The 19,480-nt window shown below is 43.0% G+C and overlaps 1 protein-coding gene across 1 annotated transcript; it reads left to right on the top strand.

The window, feature by feature from the left end:
• Positions 1 to 2,497: 2,497 nt before the first annotated feature.
• LEPROTL1 (leptin receptor overlapping transcript like 1) lies at positions 2,498 to 12,336 on the top strand. The gene is made up of 4 exons (XM_055416547.2): positions 2,498 to 2,633; positions 8,391 to 8,466; positions 10,653 to 10,839; positions 12,015 to 12,336. The coding sequence occupies exons 1-4, from the start codon at positions 2,618 to 2,620 to the stop codon at positions 12,129 to 12,131; spliced, it is 396 nt and encodes a 131-aa protein (XP_055272522.1). The 5' UTR covers positions 2,498 to 2,617; the 3' UTR covers positions 12,132 to 12,336.
• The last annotated feature ends 7,144 nt before the right edge of the window (positions 12,337 to 19,480 follow it).

Here is a 19,480-nt window from a genome sequence, read left to right as displayed (position 1 = left end):
AAATGCTAAAATAAAGAGGATGTCCAGGAAAGGTTCTGAAGGGTTACCATTCAAGCTGAGAGCTATATGATAAAAGGCAGTTTTTAAAAACATCTCTGAATCATAGCAATAGCAATATATGAAATCAATTTGGAACTTGATTCGAGGTAAACTATAAGAGACACTTATGAGGTATGGAAATGTAAGCACTGACTAGATATATAAAAATATTAAAGAATTATTGTTTAGGTGTGATAAATGTTCTATGGTTTTGTTAAGAATCATTTTCAAAACATACCGAGCTATTAAAATCACATCTGGAATTTTCTTCAAAATAACATAGGGAAAAATACTATGGGAGGTAAAGGAAAGTGGATGTGAATATAGATAAAACAACATTGACTGTGTGTTAATTGTTGAAGGTGGCTGATGGTACATGGGAGTTCATTAGACACTTCTGATTACTTTTTTATATATTAAATTTTTTCTACAATAAATTTTTTAAAAAACTTCTCTGAGATGTCTCTGACTTGATCTGTAAGAGTTAAGAATTCCAAGTTTACAAGTGTGGAGAAGATTAAATTAGATCAGTGTTTAAAGCAACAGATAAATGTTTATAGCAGCTGCTTGATAAAAAATAGCTCTCCTCCTCTCATCCCCATCTTTGCAAGCTGACTTTGGAAGATAGGAAGCTATCTGAAGGAAAACTTTTTGAACTAGGAATTTATGTAAGAATATTTAGAGAACATTCAAAGGATGTAATATTAATGCGTGAAGTGAAGTGTGAAAGTCGCTCAGTCGTGTCCAACTCTGTGACCCCATGGACTGTAGCACGCCAGGCTCCTCTGTGTCCATGTAATTCTCCAGGCAAGAATACTGGAGAGGGTAGCCGGTCCCTCCTCCAGGGGATCTTCTCACCCAGGGATGAACCCAGGCCTCCTGCATTGCAGGCAGATTCTTTACCATCTGAGCCACCAGGGAAGCCCTATTAATGCTTAGGATTCGCTTGGAAAACTGATGACAAGAAAACTCCTGACATTCCACCTTCTTCAGACAATTATTTTCAAGCTTTACTTTGCATAGGAATCCTTTGGGATGCTGGTTAAAATTTCAGATTTCTGGGCTCTGCCCACAAAAGTTCTGAGCCAGAATGTCTGGAGTGGAGCTTAGGAACGTGCATTTTTAAGAGGCATACCAAAGAATTCTGTTGTAAGTGGTCTTTGAAATACAACACTTGGAAATACTGTTTTTAAGGTCTCAACTGACTCCAAACAACATCTGTTGTTCAAAAAAACAGTCCTTAGGATAGTGCTTTTCTTTTTTTTTTTTTAAGCTGGAAACACTGGGTCTCACGGGAAAAATCAAAGCATATTCACTTAGAATTTCTTCATGACCACGGATGCAAAAGAATATAGACCCCTCTAATCTAAAGAATAATCCCAGTTGCCCACTAATGTCATGGAGAAAAAATGTCTGCAATGCCCAACCCTTTTGTATTCACAAGAGCAAATTAGGGAAGATGCATTTTACTCAGCCACCAGGGCTTGTGCCCCAAAGATTCCTAAATGTGCTCTTTCCCTTCCCCACCCCTGCAAACACTATCTTCTCCCCAGGATAGCTTTTCCCTTTTCTCTCCTACTTACACACCTGTCCATCCTGCTGTTGTCCCTCAGGGAAACAGTTATCTGATGGATTTAATCAGCCTTTCATTGGACTAGTTATCCACTTCGCTAATTGTCCTTGTTGCAATTTTACACCTTTTCGTGTCTGTCTCTCTCACTAAACTGCAAGTTCCTAGAGGAAAGAAACCGTATCTAGTTTTTCATCAGTTCATACATGGTAAATGTTCAATCGATTTGCAGGACGACTTAACTAAATGTATTTAGTATTTAACTAAATGTATTTCTCCTTTTTTCCTAGCCCTGTTACAGAAACAAAACCGACTCTCACAGACTCCCAAGAGCTCGGATTTGTATTAAATCCTGTTTGTATTGTATTAAATCCCACCTGTGACTGGGTTCCGCCGCTCCTACTTCGGAAGGTGGGTCCCACCAGAACCCCGGTTCTGTGTCAGAAAGTGAGGAGCCAAGTGCAGGCCATCCAACTGGCCTTACAGCTCCTTTATTACCAGATGGAGCGGAGGGAGAAGTGGGTGCGCTCTGAAGAACGCTAAAGGATGCCCCCAAAGGCATCACACCTTGCGTCTCAAAGGGATGGCTTCCAGTCGCGTTCCTTCTCCTCAAAGGATGTGGGAGGTTGCGGGATGCCCGCTGGGGGCTTCGGGATGAAGCTGGTGTTTCCACCGCCCCTGAACCGGGACAGGGGCGGAAAGCCTCGGAGAGCGGTGATCCCACAGCAGCGCAGCTGAGGAAGGGGCCTGGAACCTCGGTCCCCAGCCCCGCGCGCCCCCCGCGCGCCCCCCGCGCGCCCCCCGCGCGCCCCCCGCGCGCCCCCCGCGCGCCCCCCGCGCGCCCCCCGCGCGCCCCCCGCGCGCCCCCCGCGCGCGCCGCCGGCGGAAGTGCTGCGTCGCGCACTTCCGGGTGTTGTCTGGCCGTGGCCGCCGCCGCGCGTCTACGGTCTCCAGGCCGCCGCCGCCGCCGCCGCCGCGGGTCCGGGAGGCAGGAGCGACGTCACCACCATGGCCGGCATCAAAGGTGGGCCTGGGGCGCTGAGCCCGGGCGGGCTGGGCCGCCGCCCCGACAAGGGGGCCGGGGATCCCACGCGGGGCCCGCTCGCCGTCTCCCGGGACCCGGCGCGCGCCGCGGGCCCCCCGCGTTGGCGGCTGACTCCCGGCGACCCCCGACCGCGACCCCCGCGTCCGGCCTCCGGGCCGCGGTGGGCGCGGCGGCGGCCCGGAAAGGACTGGGCGGGGGCGGCGGCTCCGGAGCTGCGCTCGGCCGCCTGGCCCCCGCCCGTCGCCCCCCGGGGCGAAGAATGGAAGCGGCCCCACCGGGCGCTCGGAGCCCCGCAGCTGCTCGGCTCCACACACACGCGCGTTTTGCAGGAGTTTGCATCCGAGGGCGAGGCGGCAGCGTGTGCTTTTGAGGGGGTTGAGGAGGCCGCCAGAGATGCCAGTTATGGAAAATCAGTGTCATTTCCCATTTAAAGGCACAAGTGCGATCTTTTCGGATGCTGAGCCGAATCGAGCCCCCAGGAATGCGCTGGAAGGTCTTTAGGGATGGTTCTTTCCCAGACCTCGGCGATCGCATCCGCGTCAGGACCTGGGCTCTGAGCTTCACGCTCCGAAAACGGATGCGTTTTGATTTGTGGTGTTGGTCTGACTAGGTAAAGCCCGTGAGCGACCCCAGAGGGCTCCTTTTCCCTCCCCTTTCCACAGTTGCACCTTGAGGCTTTTTCACACTTCAGTGTTTTTATTAAATTAGGGTTTTTTTTAAATTAGGGTTAAAAGAGTTTTTTATTAAAACTCAATGAAAAAGTTCTCGTTTTATTTGTTTTTTTCCTTTAAAAAAGAAAGGAATGTTGCATTTTTTTTTCCTCCAACCGTTTGGTAGTTTTGTTAGAAAGGTTAGAAGCTAATAACCATCAACAACATTTTCAACTTAATTCTTGACAACGAATTACATTGATTTCCTGACCTGCGGCTTTGTTTGAAGGGCAGGCAAGCAGGAAGTGAAGAACTTCAGTAACTGTGTTTTTTCTTGTGTTTTTTTATTTTCTTCAAGGACAACTTTTGCTGAGCTTCTTCCCCAGAGTCACATGTTTACTGTTTCTTGTTTATTTATAATGTCTGGAAACATTTCCGGTAGAAAACTTTGTCAGTTGAGCAGCTGGGATAACTTTCTAGTCTCCTTTTGAACTATAACACACCTTTTAAAATACCTGTGTGAAAGGTAGTCATGGTAGAAATGGTGTGTTTTTTAGAATGTTGCCAGTTTCCCAGTTCTTCCCCATTTCTGTACTGTCAATTAATATAGGAGTCGCTCCCAAGAAAATAACTTTGTACTTATGGGCTCGGTGAGTGTTAATCAGCAGAAAGTATCTCAGACGGAATTGTACTTACACTTTTGGTTTCAGTACAGTTTTCTGATTGTTGTGATTGTTATCAGGATGTTTTCTTCCTGTTGACCTATCTTTAAGTTAGGTTGATATAATGGAATCCTGGACTGACTTCTCAAGTCATTTGTCTATTTGTTACATATTGGATATTTCTGGTAACTCCCAGCTTCCTCCCTTCTCCTACTCCAATCTTTTTGTAATCATAGGAACAACACCCAGTGTCTTGAGAGTTTAGATAATTGGCCTGTTCCACCCCTAACCTGGAGGCTTTGGGAGTAGAAACTAGACTCATCTAAGCTTTGCCTTCTGAATGTTGCATCACTTAATTACAGTGTAAAATTTTGCCTTGTTGATCTGTCATCTAGGACATCCGTTTATACATAGATGGCAAGATTTGTATATACATCAACTTGGTTGTTGGTTCATAAGACTGGAGGAATTTTACACTTTTGAGAACTCTTTTTGAGCAGTTTATCTAACCCCATTGGTATTTATCTTATCCAGGATGACCCAGAGGTGAGATGTCACACCAAGTAATCTTTTGGTACCTGAATCTTATCTCTTTTCAGTTCCTTGTTTGTTTGTTTGTTTTTTCTAATCATTAACTTTTTAACAGCATACTAAAAAGAATTTAGACTCGTTTTTGATGATAAAAATATAAGTAGTTTTTCCCTGTCTTAGAGCAGTGTTAACCACAGCAACCAAGTTCTAAGGTTACTAATCTCCTGGCCAAGATTATCACAAATCTGGTATGCTTTTTGACATTTTTATGCCTGATTTAACTGGAATTTTTTTTTTTTTCCAGTTTCTTCCTACCAGTCAGAGGGCAGTTCTTGTCTGCAGCTCTCCCTCCTGTTTCTCGTCATTTTTCAATATGGGAAGCAAAATAAGCTTACAAAATTTTGTGCTCACATGATACAGATAACAGTAATTGCTTCCCGGAAAGGAAGGTTACTTTTCACATAACTTTGTTCTGGGTACATGAATTGCCTATTGAAATATATATGTATAAGTGAGCATAGGTGATTCTTTAAAAAGGTTTCATTCCAACATACAACATTTGTCACAAAAATCAAATAACTTCTGAATAAGAGGGTAAAGAATGTTCGCTTTAACATGTGGGCTTTGTGACATCTGTGTGGTCTCTCTGTTTCCTCCAGGTTTATAAGCTATAGTCTGAGAAGGAAATGGCAATCCACTCCAGTACTATTGCCTGGTAAATCCCATGGACAGAGGAGCCTGGTAGGCTACAGTCTATGGGGTTGCAAAGAGTCGGCCACGACTGAGCGACTTCACCATAGTGATGAACTGAGCTGTTAGGCAGTTACCTTTCAAAAAGCCAAGTTGGTTTTGTTTGTTTGTTTTTACTTCTTCAGCATGTCTTGTAACAAGTATCTTAGTGTTCAGAGAATTATTTGCATTTTAGATCTAGTGCAACCCTTATTTTCTAGAAGAACGAACTGACATTCAGATGACTTACATAGTCAGTTAGTAAGTGGCTGGTAGGAGCTGGGCCCCAGTGCCTCTTGAGTCTCACTTGCAACTGTTTCTGCTCAGCTGCACTGGGCTCTCTCCTCATGTCTTCTTTTTTCCATCTCCCCACCCTCTCTCTTTTCCTTCAGCCTCCTTTCGTTCATTCCACACATAATTATTATGGACTGTTAAGAGCTGAGGCCTGAGAATCAGTAGAAAACCTCTGTTCTCTGTTTTCTGCTCTCGTGGCGTGAACAGCTTAGAAGGAAAGACAAATCTGTATAGCACTGCATAAACATTTATAGTGAACCATTTTCATGTCTGGTTGTCCAAATGTCATGGTAACTTGATAGCTTAAACGTATTCAAAATCGGTTACTGTACTAATCTTTGTTTACCAAGCGTGTATTTTACACTTCAGTTTAAGGAAATTGTTAATTGATGATGACACATAAAATTATATTTTTTCTGAGAACAAACAGAAAACCTGGCTGCTGTGATAAATGCGCACAGGGTTTATGCACCCCAGAGCACCCCAGAGCAAAGCAGGCCTCCGCGTGTGTGTCCCATCCGGAAATTTCCCCCCACATAGCCACAGCGTTGATTCACTTCTACATTTCACGCAGACCTCTGCCCAGGTGTCTGCGCATCAGAGATGGCTTCCAGGCCGATATATCTAGAATAGTGGTCCTAAGCCCTTGGTGTTTTTGTTTTTGTTTTTAATTTGACATTTGTTTACTTAAAAAAAAAAAAAAATCACCTTATTCTCCCACCAGGCATGAGAGCAGAAGTTTTAATTTCTTTTCATTGCCCTATCTGCAGTGTCAAGAACAGTGTGCAGCGCTCAGGAAGCACACAGTAGATATTTGCAGAGTAGGAATAAACAAACATAATATGGGGAATGGGTCTAGTTAGGGGCTTTGTGAACACTGAGGAAGAGCTAACTGGGCTGAGATCTAAAGGAAAAGCAGGAGCTCATGTGGCGGAAAGAGGCCAGAGTTGGGATAAGAATGCAGTCTCCTGAGTTGTTCACAGCCTTGCCTTGTTTGTTAACACCACCCCAGCACCTGTTAGTTATTTGGCTCTCTGTAGACATTTCTTGAATGAAATGAGTGAATGAAAAAGTATCTGAGGTAGAAAGGATAGCATATGCAAAGGGCCTGTGGTTGAGAGAGCCGCTGACTTCCAGGAGGGGAAAGAAGGCGAGTACAGATGCAGAGGCCAAGGGGTGCAGCCTGGGGTATATGCGTGCTCTCATAAGCAAGCAAGACCAGCTTCTGAGGACTTGTCTTGAACTGAACAAAACATGGTAAACTTGGTATTTACTTCACTGTTGGTTGATATCACATTCCCTTGGAAACTTAAAGCTCCTCCTTTGCCACAAATTAAAGGGCAGATATTTTTCTTTTCCTTGTGCAACTGAAAATCTAATGGCATTAAGGACAAAGTAAATGTGTTCAGGGTTGACATGACCTACATCAGTGATTGGAATGAAAACTAAATCTGCTCAGCTCCCATGTCTGTGGGTGTCCTTGATTATGACCATTTTAATTCAGAGAAGTATATCTAATTCTGAGCAGCGTTTAACCCCTTTAGTGTTAATTTTGGTTTATATGTGTTGGGTCTTGTCTTGCTAACTTGTAGACTTTTGACAGCTCTTTTGAATTTTAATGTTTTTGTTAAGGTTAATAGACTGCATCATTGGACAAAAAAAGAAAGTTATTCTTTTAGCCACTGTTAGTTGCGGAAATAGAGGTTATGTGGAGCTCAAATTGATCATTTATTTCTTTGCTTAATTCTAGACTATAGTTGATTAACTATACTTTTTCAAGAACGTTGTTTCTACTCACTGATATATGTGAAAACACTTTCTAAAATATATGCTTTGTATAGGGGTATGTGTGTGTTGTGTGTGTGTGACCTCAGAAACTGTATTTTACCTACAGAATGCATCTATGGCTTATGATAACGTCTTAAAATGATGATACAACTGAAGGATTGTACCTGTGATCCTGAATATTTTCAGTTTAGGGAAATAAATCTGTCTGTAGTTTTGCAAGCTATTTAGAGATACAACTGAAGGATTGTACCTGTGATCCTGAATATTTTCAGCTTAGGGAAAGAAATCTGGCTGTAGTTTTGCAAGCTATTTAGAGATCTGTAGCAAAATTAATTGAGATTGTTGACTACAGGTACTCTTGAACACTTTTCATCTGTACACGTCAGGGGCGTATGTGCAAGAAGCAGTCGCTGGTCAGGAGAGGTTTTCCCGTGATGAGGCCTCTAGAGTCCAGTAAGGCTGACAGCAGAGTTTCTCCACAGACTGCTTTTGAAAACCGTAGAGATCTGTGGGGTAAACGTCGTATCGCACTGGGCTTCCCCCATGCCTCAGCAGTGAAGAGTCCGCCTGCGGTTCAGGAGCCTCAGGTTCAATCCCTTGGTGGGGAAGGTCCCCTGGAGTAGAGAATGGCAACCCACTCCAATGTTCTTGCCTGGAGAATCCCATGGACAGAGGAGCCTGGCGGGCTACAGTCCATGGGGTCACAAAGAGTTGAACACAACTTAGCAACTAAACAACAAATACCATAGTAAAGGCTGGAGGAGCATCGATCTTGCAGACTGGGTTGGGACTCCTTTGACACGGGACCATTAATTTGGGAATGTGGTAATGTGCCGGCCATCTGTCAGGGCTTTGAAAATCAGTATCACTGTATTTTGCTTTGAAGATGCCTCAAAGAGCTTATTCCAAGGCAAGATAACTCCAGTTTTTGAAGATGAGTCACTGATACATTTGCTTTTTTGTTGTGTTTTGTCTTGCTTTTTGCTTCTGGGATTTCAGGGAATATTCTGACTGCTAATAGTAATGTTAATAAAAATAAATGTTGATTTAATTGCTATTTCTGTTTGACTTTTTATTTACAGCTTTGATTAGCTTGTCCTTTGGAGGAGCAATTGGACTGATGTTTTTAATGCTTGGATGTGCCCTCCCAATATACAAGTATGTAACATTTTGTCTTTTTGTGTTTAAGTGTAAAATTTTTCTACTTTTACCCACTGAGCCACCAAGGAATCATAAGTGTAAAATTTTTCCACTTTTAAAGTTAAAACACTTTTTTTTTCTTACTGCAATAGAAGTAAACCTGAGAAATAGTCATTTGTTAAGGATAAACTTTTAAGTCTTCCCTTAAAATTTGTTTGAAAGTATTTTAGGACAGCAGCATGTAGAAAAGACTTTGGCTGTTGTTCCTTGACTGCTGCTGAGTTTTTAATGGCCAGATAGCAAAATGCTAACCCATCACTACTGCTTCATCTGGAGAACCAATTGATTAAGTTATAGACAATAAAATGTAAAAATGTCTTTTTCAACACAAAAAACTAAGAGAGTCAAGAGCAACTGACAAAGAAAAAAGTTATGTAAACAATTACTCTATAGGACAGAGAGAATTTTTTAAATAGGATAAATTAGTAAGAAAAATACAGACAGCACAATAGAAAAACGAACAACAAATATGTAAAAATGACTGCCGTTTGCTAATAAGAACATGAAAATATACTCAACCTCACTCAAAATTAGGACTTCCCTCGTGGCTCAGCAGTAAAGAATCCTCCTGCCAATGCAGGCGATCGATCCCTGATCCAGGAAGATCCCACATGCTGCACAGCAGCTAAACCCATGTGCCATGATTATTGAGCCTGTGCTCCGCAACAAGAGAAGCCATGGCACTAGAGAGTGGTCCCCGATTGCCACAACTGGAGAAAGCCTGTGCGCAGCAAGGAAGACCCAGCACAGCCATAAATAAATAATACAAAAATTTTTTTAATTACGTGAAATCTATTGGCAAAGGTAAAAGATACGACAGACAAGCATTGTCATGTACTCTGGGTGGAGGTTCAAACAGGTGCAAGTCTCCCGGGGGACCAGTTTGCCTGTAGCTCTCAAAACATTTCCTTCCACTTAGAGTTACTCATAGCAGATATTTACAAAGATATGTGTAGTCAGGGGAGAGTATGAATGTTTATGGCAGCCTTGTTTATAATACCAGCAAGAAAACTGGAAGCATCCTAAAGGTCTATCGAAAGAAAAATGATAAATCAGTACATCCACTGATGGAAATACCATGTCGTCTTATAAGGGACAAGAAGGAGCTGTGATTGCTAATCTGTTAAACAGGCTATCTTGTTAAATTTAAAAGTGCAGTGATTCATTCGTATCTCTAAAGTTTATCCATATGGGAATCTGGAAAGAGCCACACCAGTAGAACTGGGAAAGAAGACAGGGAAGACACGGGTAACCTTGATTTTTCACTTGTTGTCCTTTTGTATTTTTTACATGTGTTTTCCCTTCAACTTACGCCCATTTGTAATTTTTTGTTGTCCTCAAAATATTCAGCAAAAGATTTTTAGGAGAAACACATAGATAAAGCTTTGCTTATCATGAGCCTCTAAGTACAGGCAAATCTCCATTATGATATGTGTTTTATGGCAGTCTTAAAAGCCATCTATTTCATTTTAACCTTTTATTTTGAAATGATGATGGACCGTCAAGAAGCTGCAAAAATAGCACAGAGAAGTTCCCAGCACCCTTCACCCATCTCCCAGTGGTAATATCTTACATAAGTGTTTTATATCATCCAAACCAGGAAAGGACATGGCACCATACAATAGCTGGATGATTTTTACTGTGATAAAGTTGACATTCTGACTGAAAGTCTTCAGTATTTCTTTCAGTTCATTTTCTGTATGCAGTATTTTGGGAGTTCCTAGTGAACTAAGGAAAGTTTGGGGGTGTTCCAGCTTCATGCCAAAGCAGGATTTTAGAAGTCAAGGGTATGATCTTGAATTTTAAAAATTACTGTGTTAACAATCCCATTTTTCATATGCCTTTTTATTTATAACCTAAAAATATTTTTTTAATTTTGGGCCTTAATTCCAACTGTTACAAATCATAAAGCATTTTCTTTTCATTTAAGAAATATTAAGTAATTGTATCATAGTTGACTTTAGGAATACTGTGACTCAAAGTGTTTCTCTTTTTCGGTGTTCAGCTTATAGCTTATATTTAAACCATATCATATTTGTACCTTGCAGTATACTTTGGTCCTTATTTTTAAAAAGAGTATATTGTGTGTGTAGGAAAATGACAAAGACGGCAAAAACTCCATTAACTTATTTTTCCTTTTCTAGCCAATACTGGCCCCTCTTTGTTCTGTTCTTCTATATCCTTTCACCGATTCCATACTGCATAGCAAGAAGACTAGTAGACGATACTGATGCTATGAGTAACGCCTGTAAGGAACTCGCCATATTTCTTACAACAGGCATTGTGGTCTCAGCTTTTGGCCTCCCTATTGTATTTGCCAGAGCAAATTTGGTAAGTGACATTCTCCTACTCACGATTTTGCAGTAGACTATGTTCAGTTTTTCTCAGAAAAAAAAAGTCTGTTAAATAACATGAAAAAGAGATGAGAGACATAGGAACCTAGAAGATCAGAGAGAAAAATCTTACTTTTGTTGTTAATTGGTGAGAATACTGGAATGCACTGGCAGCAGCGGTTGGCATGCCAGTACTTCACTCTCAGAATTGGGCGCGTGGGGACTTCCCTGGCTGCCCAGTGGTTAAGACTTCAGGTTCAGTGCCTGGTCAGGGAACTAGGATCCCACATGCCACATGGTGTGGCCAAGAACTTAAATAGATAGGTAACAGTTGGGGGCATGGACTCGCCCAGTGCTGCACAGCCCCAGTCCTACCTTGTGCAGCTTAAAACATTGAAGACCCTAGGAAATCTCTGCAGGTGGGAAGGTACCAAAGAGTAGAAGAGACCTCCCTGACTCACCAGTCAGATTCGCTCCTCTGTGACTGGGAAGATCAAGACGGCAAAGACGATAGGCTGGCCACCCTTCCACACAGAGAGGGCAGTGACTCCCCCTGCCTCTTTAATAGACCATACACGAGTACATGTGCATCTCTGATGCTCTAATATAATCTCTCTAGGTAAAATTTTTAGATTCACTAAGGACGAGTTGACTCACTGGAAAAGACTCTGATGCTGGGAAAGGTTGGGGGCGGGAGGAGAAGGGGACGACGGAGAATGAGATGGCTGGATGGCATCACCGACTCTGTGGACATGAGTTTGAGTGAACTCCGGGAGTTGGTGACGGACAGGGAGGCCTGGCGTGCTGTGATTCATGAGGTCGCAGAGAGTCGGACAGGACTGAGAACTGAACTGAAGGAAGATTTGAAGCAAACTTCTTTGAAAACAGAAAATCATAGAATTCTATGCTGCCTCTTCATAACCCAGAAGTCAAGCTTGCTTTTCAAAAATGATTATCTTCCATGCCTTTCTGTCTCTTTAAAGGAATCACAGGTCTACAAGAACAGCCAGGTCTACAGGATCAGCCATTGCGTGTTCAGCAGTGTCAGAGTCATTATGACAAGTCATCTTTGTTTTGGATCGTGGTTGGCGTACAACTGGAGCCTTGATCGCTTTTCGTTTCCTTGTTGTATTTCATGTCTGTTAACTGAGCATTTCTGTCTTACATCCATAGATCGAGTGGGGAGCTTGTGCACTCGTCCTCACAGGAAACACCGTCATCTTTGCAACTATTCTGGGCTTTTTCTTGGTCTTTGGAAGCAATGATGACTTCAGCTGGCAGCAGTGGTGAAAGGAATCACTGAACTCTTAGCACATGGACTTATTGTCGTTTCTCGGCCGTCCGCGCACACAGGAGACAGGGCAGTGATGCTGAGCAGCGGAGCAGCCTCTCGGGGGTGTTCCAGGCGCTCCCTTCTCACTTGTATTGTAAGCATACTGTTTTCACAGAGACTTGCTGAAGGATTAAAAGGATTTTCTCTTTGGGAGGAGCTTGACTGATTTCACACTTATCTCTAGTATGCTTTTTGTGGTGTCCTGCTGAATTTAAAATATTTATGTGTTTTTCCTGTTCAGTTTGTTTTTTAATCAATATGCAATGTTAAAACATTTTTTAAATGTAATAACCATTTGCATTGGTTAGGCATTAGAGTTCTGCTGGCTATTACTGGGCTAAATACATTTTTTCTTTTTCCTTAAAATTGTTTAACCTCCATTACTACACACAGTTATAAAAATAAATTTTTCATTCAGTCAGGATGACATTACTCCCAATTTTATGCAAACATGCAGACCATTAGCATACCTTATAGACTATATACTCAGTGCAAATCTAGCTGCATTTATACCTCAGAGGGGCCAAGTGTTAATGCCGTGCCCTCCATAATAGTTGCTGGTTTTGCCAGAAAGCAGGTGTCTTGTGAATTGAAAATTATTTTATGGAATTGTTGCAAAGGAGTGCTTTTATTCTCGGTTGCTAGAAGAACTTAGGGTTAAAGGTAAGGGGGTTAAAAACAGATTTTTGAGACATGGTTTTTATTTATGGTTATTATAGTTAGAGTGAGTTGCATGGCAGGAAGAAACGAGGTTGAAATTCCACTTTTTTTAAATCCTGTTTCTATTTATCAGTGAAATTTCTGATCTTCTTTCAGGCTTTCCTGTTTCACATGGGTAAAGGGACACGCATGAACTGCTACTGACACTGGAAAGTGTGTTTGCACCCTCCAGACTAGAATACCTCTTCCTGCATCCTCCTGTGACTTATTTTATACACTGTATATATTCAGTAAAATATATGTTCTCATACAGTTTAGTAACACCTTAACTTAGAAGTGAGTGCTCTGCCATACATTCAGAGTGTCCCTGCCCCACACAGAAGGCCTTGAGGTGATTAACAAGTGACTTCTTAGTCTTGCCAGTCATATATTAACAACTTAAGATCTAGAACATGGGAATGGTAGTACTTATTCCCTAAGGTTATATCATACATGGCTTTAAAATACTTAAGACAAGTTTCCTGTGTACTTCTCAACATTTTTTTTCTTTCACCCTCAGAGATAGGCTGTTTGTTTCCTTTTATGAATGGCCTCGATGGTGTGAATTCATGCAAAGCAGCCAAATCCAGCTGTGTGGCAGCTTCAGACGCAAACCTAACCCAGATTCCCAGTAACCAGGCATGATCGAGTTGTCCTGGTCACTTGCCTCTCTCGCAGTGATCAGTGTTTGTTTCAGGAGTTTTGAAAATAGTCCAGGTCAGACAGTATTTTGTTAAGGACATTTGTTTGGATGTTTATTCAGTATACTTACTTAAAAATCTGTTTTGCCTTCAGATGAAACAGTAATCACGACAACTATCTCGTTCTATAAAGTTGATTTCTCCCCAAAAATGGGAACAGATTGTGGCATCTCTTTCTGCTAGAGGTGCCTCAAGGCTTCTTTGCCCAACCCAAGTTGGTACTTTGAGCCGTGAGATGGGCAGCAGGGTGAAATGCCGGCGTGTGGCTGTCGCATCTGCTCACAAGCCGAAGGCGGCTTGCGGTGTCACGAGGTAGGCCTAAAGATGAAGGGACAGCTACTTGTGGAGCAGGCAGCTGGAGGTACCTCAGTGCCTGTGATCTACTCAAGTTTTTCTTTTTGCCAAAAGGACAGTCTCTGGTCCTCCCCTGTTTTCTGTTCTAGAATGTCAGTGCGGTGCACTGCTACTGTCTTATTTACTTGGCCGTAAGCTCTTTCTAGCAGCTGCGGATTTCTTCTGTATAATAATCACCCTGGCAGCATTGTGTCTTTGACCTTGCACACTAGCTTGACATAGTGCTGTCTCTGATTTCTAGGCTAAAATTACTTGAGGGCTGAATTTTCCATAGAATATGCACTGATGCATTGCCATTCTTCTATGGAAAGAGAACTTTTGATGATGAAACAATAAAGATTTTAAATATCCGCTTTAGTTTGTGGGTGTTTTTGAAATGAAATGTACAACACACTTCAGTTGCTTAAGTGCATTATCCATTTTAAGAATGTGCTATAAAGCAGGGAGGACATTAGTTGTTAATCTTGCAAAAGTTTCACTTCCAAAATAAAAGTGAAACTGTAGTAATAAACACTACAATGAAGCCATAGGATATTGAGCTGTAGTCAAAGGACTGGTAATTTGGAGGAGTAGAACTTTGACCTAACCTTTTAAAAAAAGAGCCATAGAAGGTTTTGTTGACATAACAAGGCTACTGACCATCTAATGTCAAGGTTGTACGTGTTCTTAATTTTCAGAACTCTCTTTTATGACTTCATGTTTTATTATAATTTATTATTCGTCATTAGAGCATTTTGCTTTTTGCAAACATTTCAAACAGGTAAATGTTAAAAAAAATTTGATCTGTGTGGTACAGTGTGAACAGAGAAAAGTAGTGTTCTCTTTTATCAAAAATGAATCTTAAAAAGAATCTTGTCCCAAATTGTCCTACTTATAATCTCATTATATGTTTTAAAAAATTCAAATTATAGGGTCTTAGAGTCTGCTTTAATATGATTTTGGGGAAATCAAATAATGAAGACCATAAAACATTCCTCTTTGAATTATAGTTCTGTTTTCTTCTGTGTATTTAGAGGCAGTACTAAAAGGAGAACTCAAGAATTTTTTATTTCAGTAGAATGGCTAATACTATAAAAGAAAAACTGTCGCAGTTTATAGCCATAGGAACCATCAAATAGAATAAAATCTTATAGAACAAACACGTATTCCCATATGTATTTGTAAGAGCATTAATATTAGGTTGGCCAAAAAGTTTCGTTCTGGGTTTTCCACAAGATGTTACCCAAAAAATGAATGAACTTTTGGGCCAACCCAGTACCTTATAGGGCTTCCCTAGTGGCTCATCAGTAAGGAATCCACCTGCAAGGCAGGAGACATGGGTTCGAAGCCTTGGTCAGGAAGATCCTTGGAATAGGAAATGGCACCCCACTCCAGTATTCTTGCCTTGGAAATCCCATGGACAGAGGAGTGTGGTGGGCTACAGTCCATGGGGTCACAAAGAGTCGTACACTACTTAGCAACTAAACAACGGTACTTTAGATTTATGGTTTGGCATTTAATATTAGAAATGTCTTTTTCTCTTGTCAGATCAATTTAATGTTTAATATTAAGTAACTATAGTGTGGTGGAGAAGGCAATGGCAAGCCACTCCAGAACTCTTGCCTAGAAAACCCCATGGATGGAGGAGCCTGGTAGGCTGCAGTCCGTGGGGTCGCTAAGGGTCGGACACGACTGGGCGACTTCACTTTCACTTTTCACTTTCACACATTGGAGAAGGACATGGCAACCCACTCCAGTGTTTTTGCCTGGAGAATCCCAGGGACGGGGGAGCCTGGTGGGCTTCCGTCTGTGGGGTCGCACAGAGTCGGACACGACTGAAGTGACTTAGCAGCAGCAGCAGCAGCAACTATAGTGTGGAATAAGTGTCAATGAACTTGTGTAGACTTGTGAACCTCCAAAATGGGCAGATGTTTTCCTGAAAGCTAGGTATAGTTACATTGAACATTTGAAGATTGTTTTTAAAACTGTTCACAGCTGAACAATTGCTTAGAATTAAACTAAGTTGGATAGATTTTTCCTTATTTTCATCATGCTCCAAAACATAGGTAAGAATCAGCTTTAAAACCAAGTTACGAGTATGGCAGTGAAGAAGGATGTTAGTCTCCTAATGATTAAGAAAAGCTTGGTTTGAGAATTCCCTGACAGTCCAGCAGTGAGGACTGCGCTTTCACTGCAGGGCCTGGGTTCAAGTTCAATCCCTGGTCGGGGAACTAAGATCCCACAAGACAAGTTGTGTGGCACCCCCCCCGCAAAAAACAGCTCCATCCTGGAAAAGTTCTTTGTTCCCAGTGAAACCTATGTACTACAGGACTGCGTTCTAGATACTATTGGGGAACATAAACAGATGAGGGCACGGGGTCCCTCTTGGAGCTAGAAGTCTACTGAGCTAAGAAGCAAGAATGGACCGCAGGAAGCTGATCCTGTGCACGCCAAAGGAGAAGTATGTGGGTTCACCGGAAGAAACGATTAGGGAAGCAAAGCTGAGGTGGAGGGAGTTTCCTGTCCTGCTCTGGCCAGTCTGCTGCTGCAGGCCGGGTCGTGGAGCGGGTCTCCAGGGCAGCGTCCTGGCCGTGGTTCAGCTCCCTGGGGTGCGGGAGGTGGCAGGGACAGTAGCAGCAGTGATCACAGAGGCTTCTTGATTCTGACCCTGATCTCTGGGTCCCAGATACAACAGCGATGTGAGAGGTGGTGAGACTTAGGGTATGTTTTAAATGATCAAGCAGATCCGCTGATGAATTTGTGCGGGGGAACGAAGAATCAAGGGTGACTACCAAGTTGTCAGTTGTGCGTGTCAGGGGCTTGGGGTGAAGAAGATGTGATGAGGGAGGGTTTGAAATGTAAACGGCAGAGGTGGACACCGTGTCCCAACCACTGGTTCGTCACATCCATGTGTAACCTGGGAATATCGGCATTTGCCTTGTTTAAAACCTTTACCAAACAGGACAGTACTGTTGACCCGTTGACCGTGTAGCTGCTTTGTCAGTTCCTTGAGGGGTGACATGGTAGCACACGTCTTGTCTTCACGGTTACACTGTGGGCTCTGGAGTCAGACTGCCTGGCTCTAAGCTCTTGCTTACATTAGATATGTCACACAAGTGTTTTTCTCCTTTCTGGGTCTCATATCCACATCCCTAGAAGGAGGGTGATCGTAGTAGTTAATAGGGTGCTTGTGGGGTTCAAGGATGACAAGCAGAGGGCTCAGCAGTTGTGCTTGTTCAACGTTAGCCGTGATTACTCATAGCAGTTCTCTGTACCGCTAAGCAGTTCCTTACACAGGGAGACAAACTGAAAATCCAGTCTCTGTAGATAATATATTTGCAGACACATCACTGTCAGCCTCATAGTACCTCTTGGAAATACTGTTAACCTCCTTGTTCCCTGTCAGTTGTCACAGTACTTCGGGGAAATCAGGAGATCCGTTGACTCTCATAGACCCTGCCAACTGCTGTGACACGTGCTTCCGGTGGATAAGGACATGTGATCCTACTGCCCCCTCCACTCCTGTCTTGGAACTGAGATGTGGTACACATATTTTAAAACAAGAATGGAGAAATATATTGCCGAATGTTTTTAAAGCAAGAAGGGGAAGTCATGGTGGATGTGAAACTGAGAAATCCCTGAGAAAATGAAACCATTGGGGATTGAGTTGAAGAGAGAAGCTGAGACACCGGTGGCAGGTGCGTGGGTGAACACTACCCTAATAGGTGGCAGTCCTGCTGGGGAGGCCTGGTACTGCTGCAAGTGGTGGAACCCGGGGCCAGGACAGGCTTGGGCAACGTACAGAGAGGAAAGTCACAAGGGGATTACATGGGGTGCTGCAGTAGAAGCAGCCAGGCCAGCAGGTCCACCTACACCAGACACACACCCATCCCCGTGTCACAGCCTCTAGGGTGGGGAGAACCCGTATCCTGTGGTAGGGAGAACGGGAACATCCGAGTCCAGGAGACCAGCCAGCAAGAGACCCTGCTTGGCAGCACATCTTTTTTGGCAGTGACCAGCCAGCAAGAGACCCTGCTTGGCAGCACATCTTTTTTGGCAGTGAACACACTGCACCTACCCTTAGGCAGAATGCTCACTCCAGAGCAGCAGACGCTCCACCCAGGGGGTCTCAAAGGGGAGCTCCCAGCCAGGGATAACCAAACAGTTGAGAGCCCAATGGAAGAAGACAAATTCACAGAATTCACCTCCAGGGGAACAGTTGACAGAACAAAAGACCTCCATGCTACAGTTCTGAGTACTGGAGCCATGCATTGGCCCAGAAGGTCTTGCCAAGCGTCATACAAAATCGGGTTGATGATGTCAAGTCACAGAACATTTTACATTTCTCACACCCAAACCCAATTAGGATTCCCCAGGACTGAACCCTGGAGAAAACACTATTTTTCCCAAGGCTCTTCTTCCTTTAACAATAGATTTGACTCAAAGATATGATGAATACAGTAAACTTATTACTGATAAACCTTTTTTCTGCGATGTGTTCTCTCTCTGTGGCATCCTGTCCTGAGACTGAACCTAGAACCTTCTGTCTGCATGGATGGAAAGAAGGGGAGAAGCATACCCCATCTCATGAGATGCTTAGATTCCCACCTGAAACTATACATGGCCACCATCAGCACTTACTCATTCCATAGGTGTTTGGAACCAGACATTAAAACCACAGAGTAAATGAGAAGGAAGGTGAATAGGAAACGAAGTAACATATACACGCTGCTATATGTAAAATAAACAACATGATCCTACTGTATAGCACAGGAAACAATGTTCAGTATTTTTTCATAACCTATATAGGAAAAGACTCTGAAAAAGTATATATAGCTGTACACCTGAAACTAATACAGCACCATAAATCAACCATATGTCAGTTTTTAAAAATAAATTTTTAGAAACTGTTCTTTAATCACTTTTGCAACCCCATGGACTAGCCTGCCAGGCTCCTCTGTGCCTGGGATTTCCCAGGCAAGAATACTGGAGTGGGTTGCCATTTCTTTCTCCAATAGATCTTCCTGACCCAGGGATTGAATACATGTCTCCTGCATTGGCGGGTGAGTTCTTTACCACTGAGCAACCAGGGAAGCCCTAAAAAATATATCTTCCCTTAAAAAAGGAAGGTGAAGTGACAACAAACGAAAGGAAATATCTTGAAGTTCTCTACTACATTGTATCTATAAAGTGACTGTGATTATAGAGGAAGTAGGCAGAAATTAAGAGGGGCTAGAGAATCCTAAGGAGAAGGCAGTGGCACCCCACTCCAGTACTCTTGCCTGGAGACTCCCATGGATGGAGGAGCCTGGAGGGCTACAGTCCATGGGGTCACGAAGAGTCAGACACGACTGAGCGACTTCACTTTCACTTTTCACTTTCATGCATTGGAGAAGGAAATGGCAACCGACTCCGGTGTTCTTGCCTGGAGAATCCCAGGGACGGGGGAGCCTGGTGGGCTACAGTCCCTGGAGTTGCTAAGAGTCGAACACGACTGAGTGACTTCACTTTCACTTTTCACTTTCACACATTGGAGAAGGAAATGGCAACCCACTCCAGTGTTCTTGCCTGGA

The sequence above is a fragment of the Moschus berezovskii genome, chromosome 26 (genome assembly GCF_049115385.1).
Source record: "Moschus berezovskii isolate FMDL1 chromosome 26, NW_MosBer_1.0, whole genome shotgun sequence".
Lineage (NCBI taxonomy): Eukaryota > Metazoa > Chordata > Mammalia > Artiodactyla > Moschidae > Moschus > Moschus berezovskii.
Note: the sequence above shows the minus strand (reverse complement) of the source record. Positions and strands in the feature narration are given on the sequence as shown.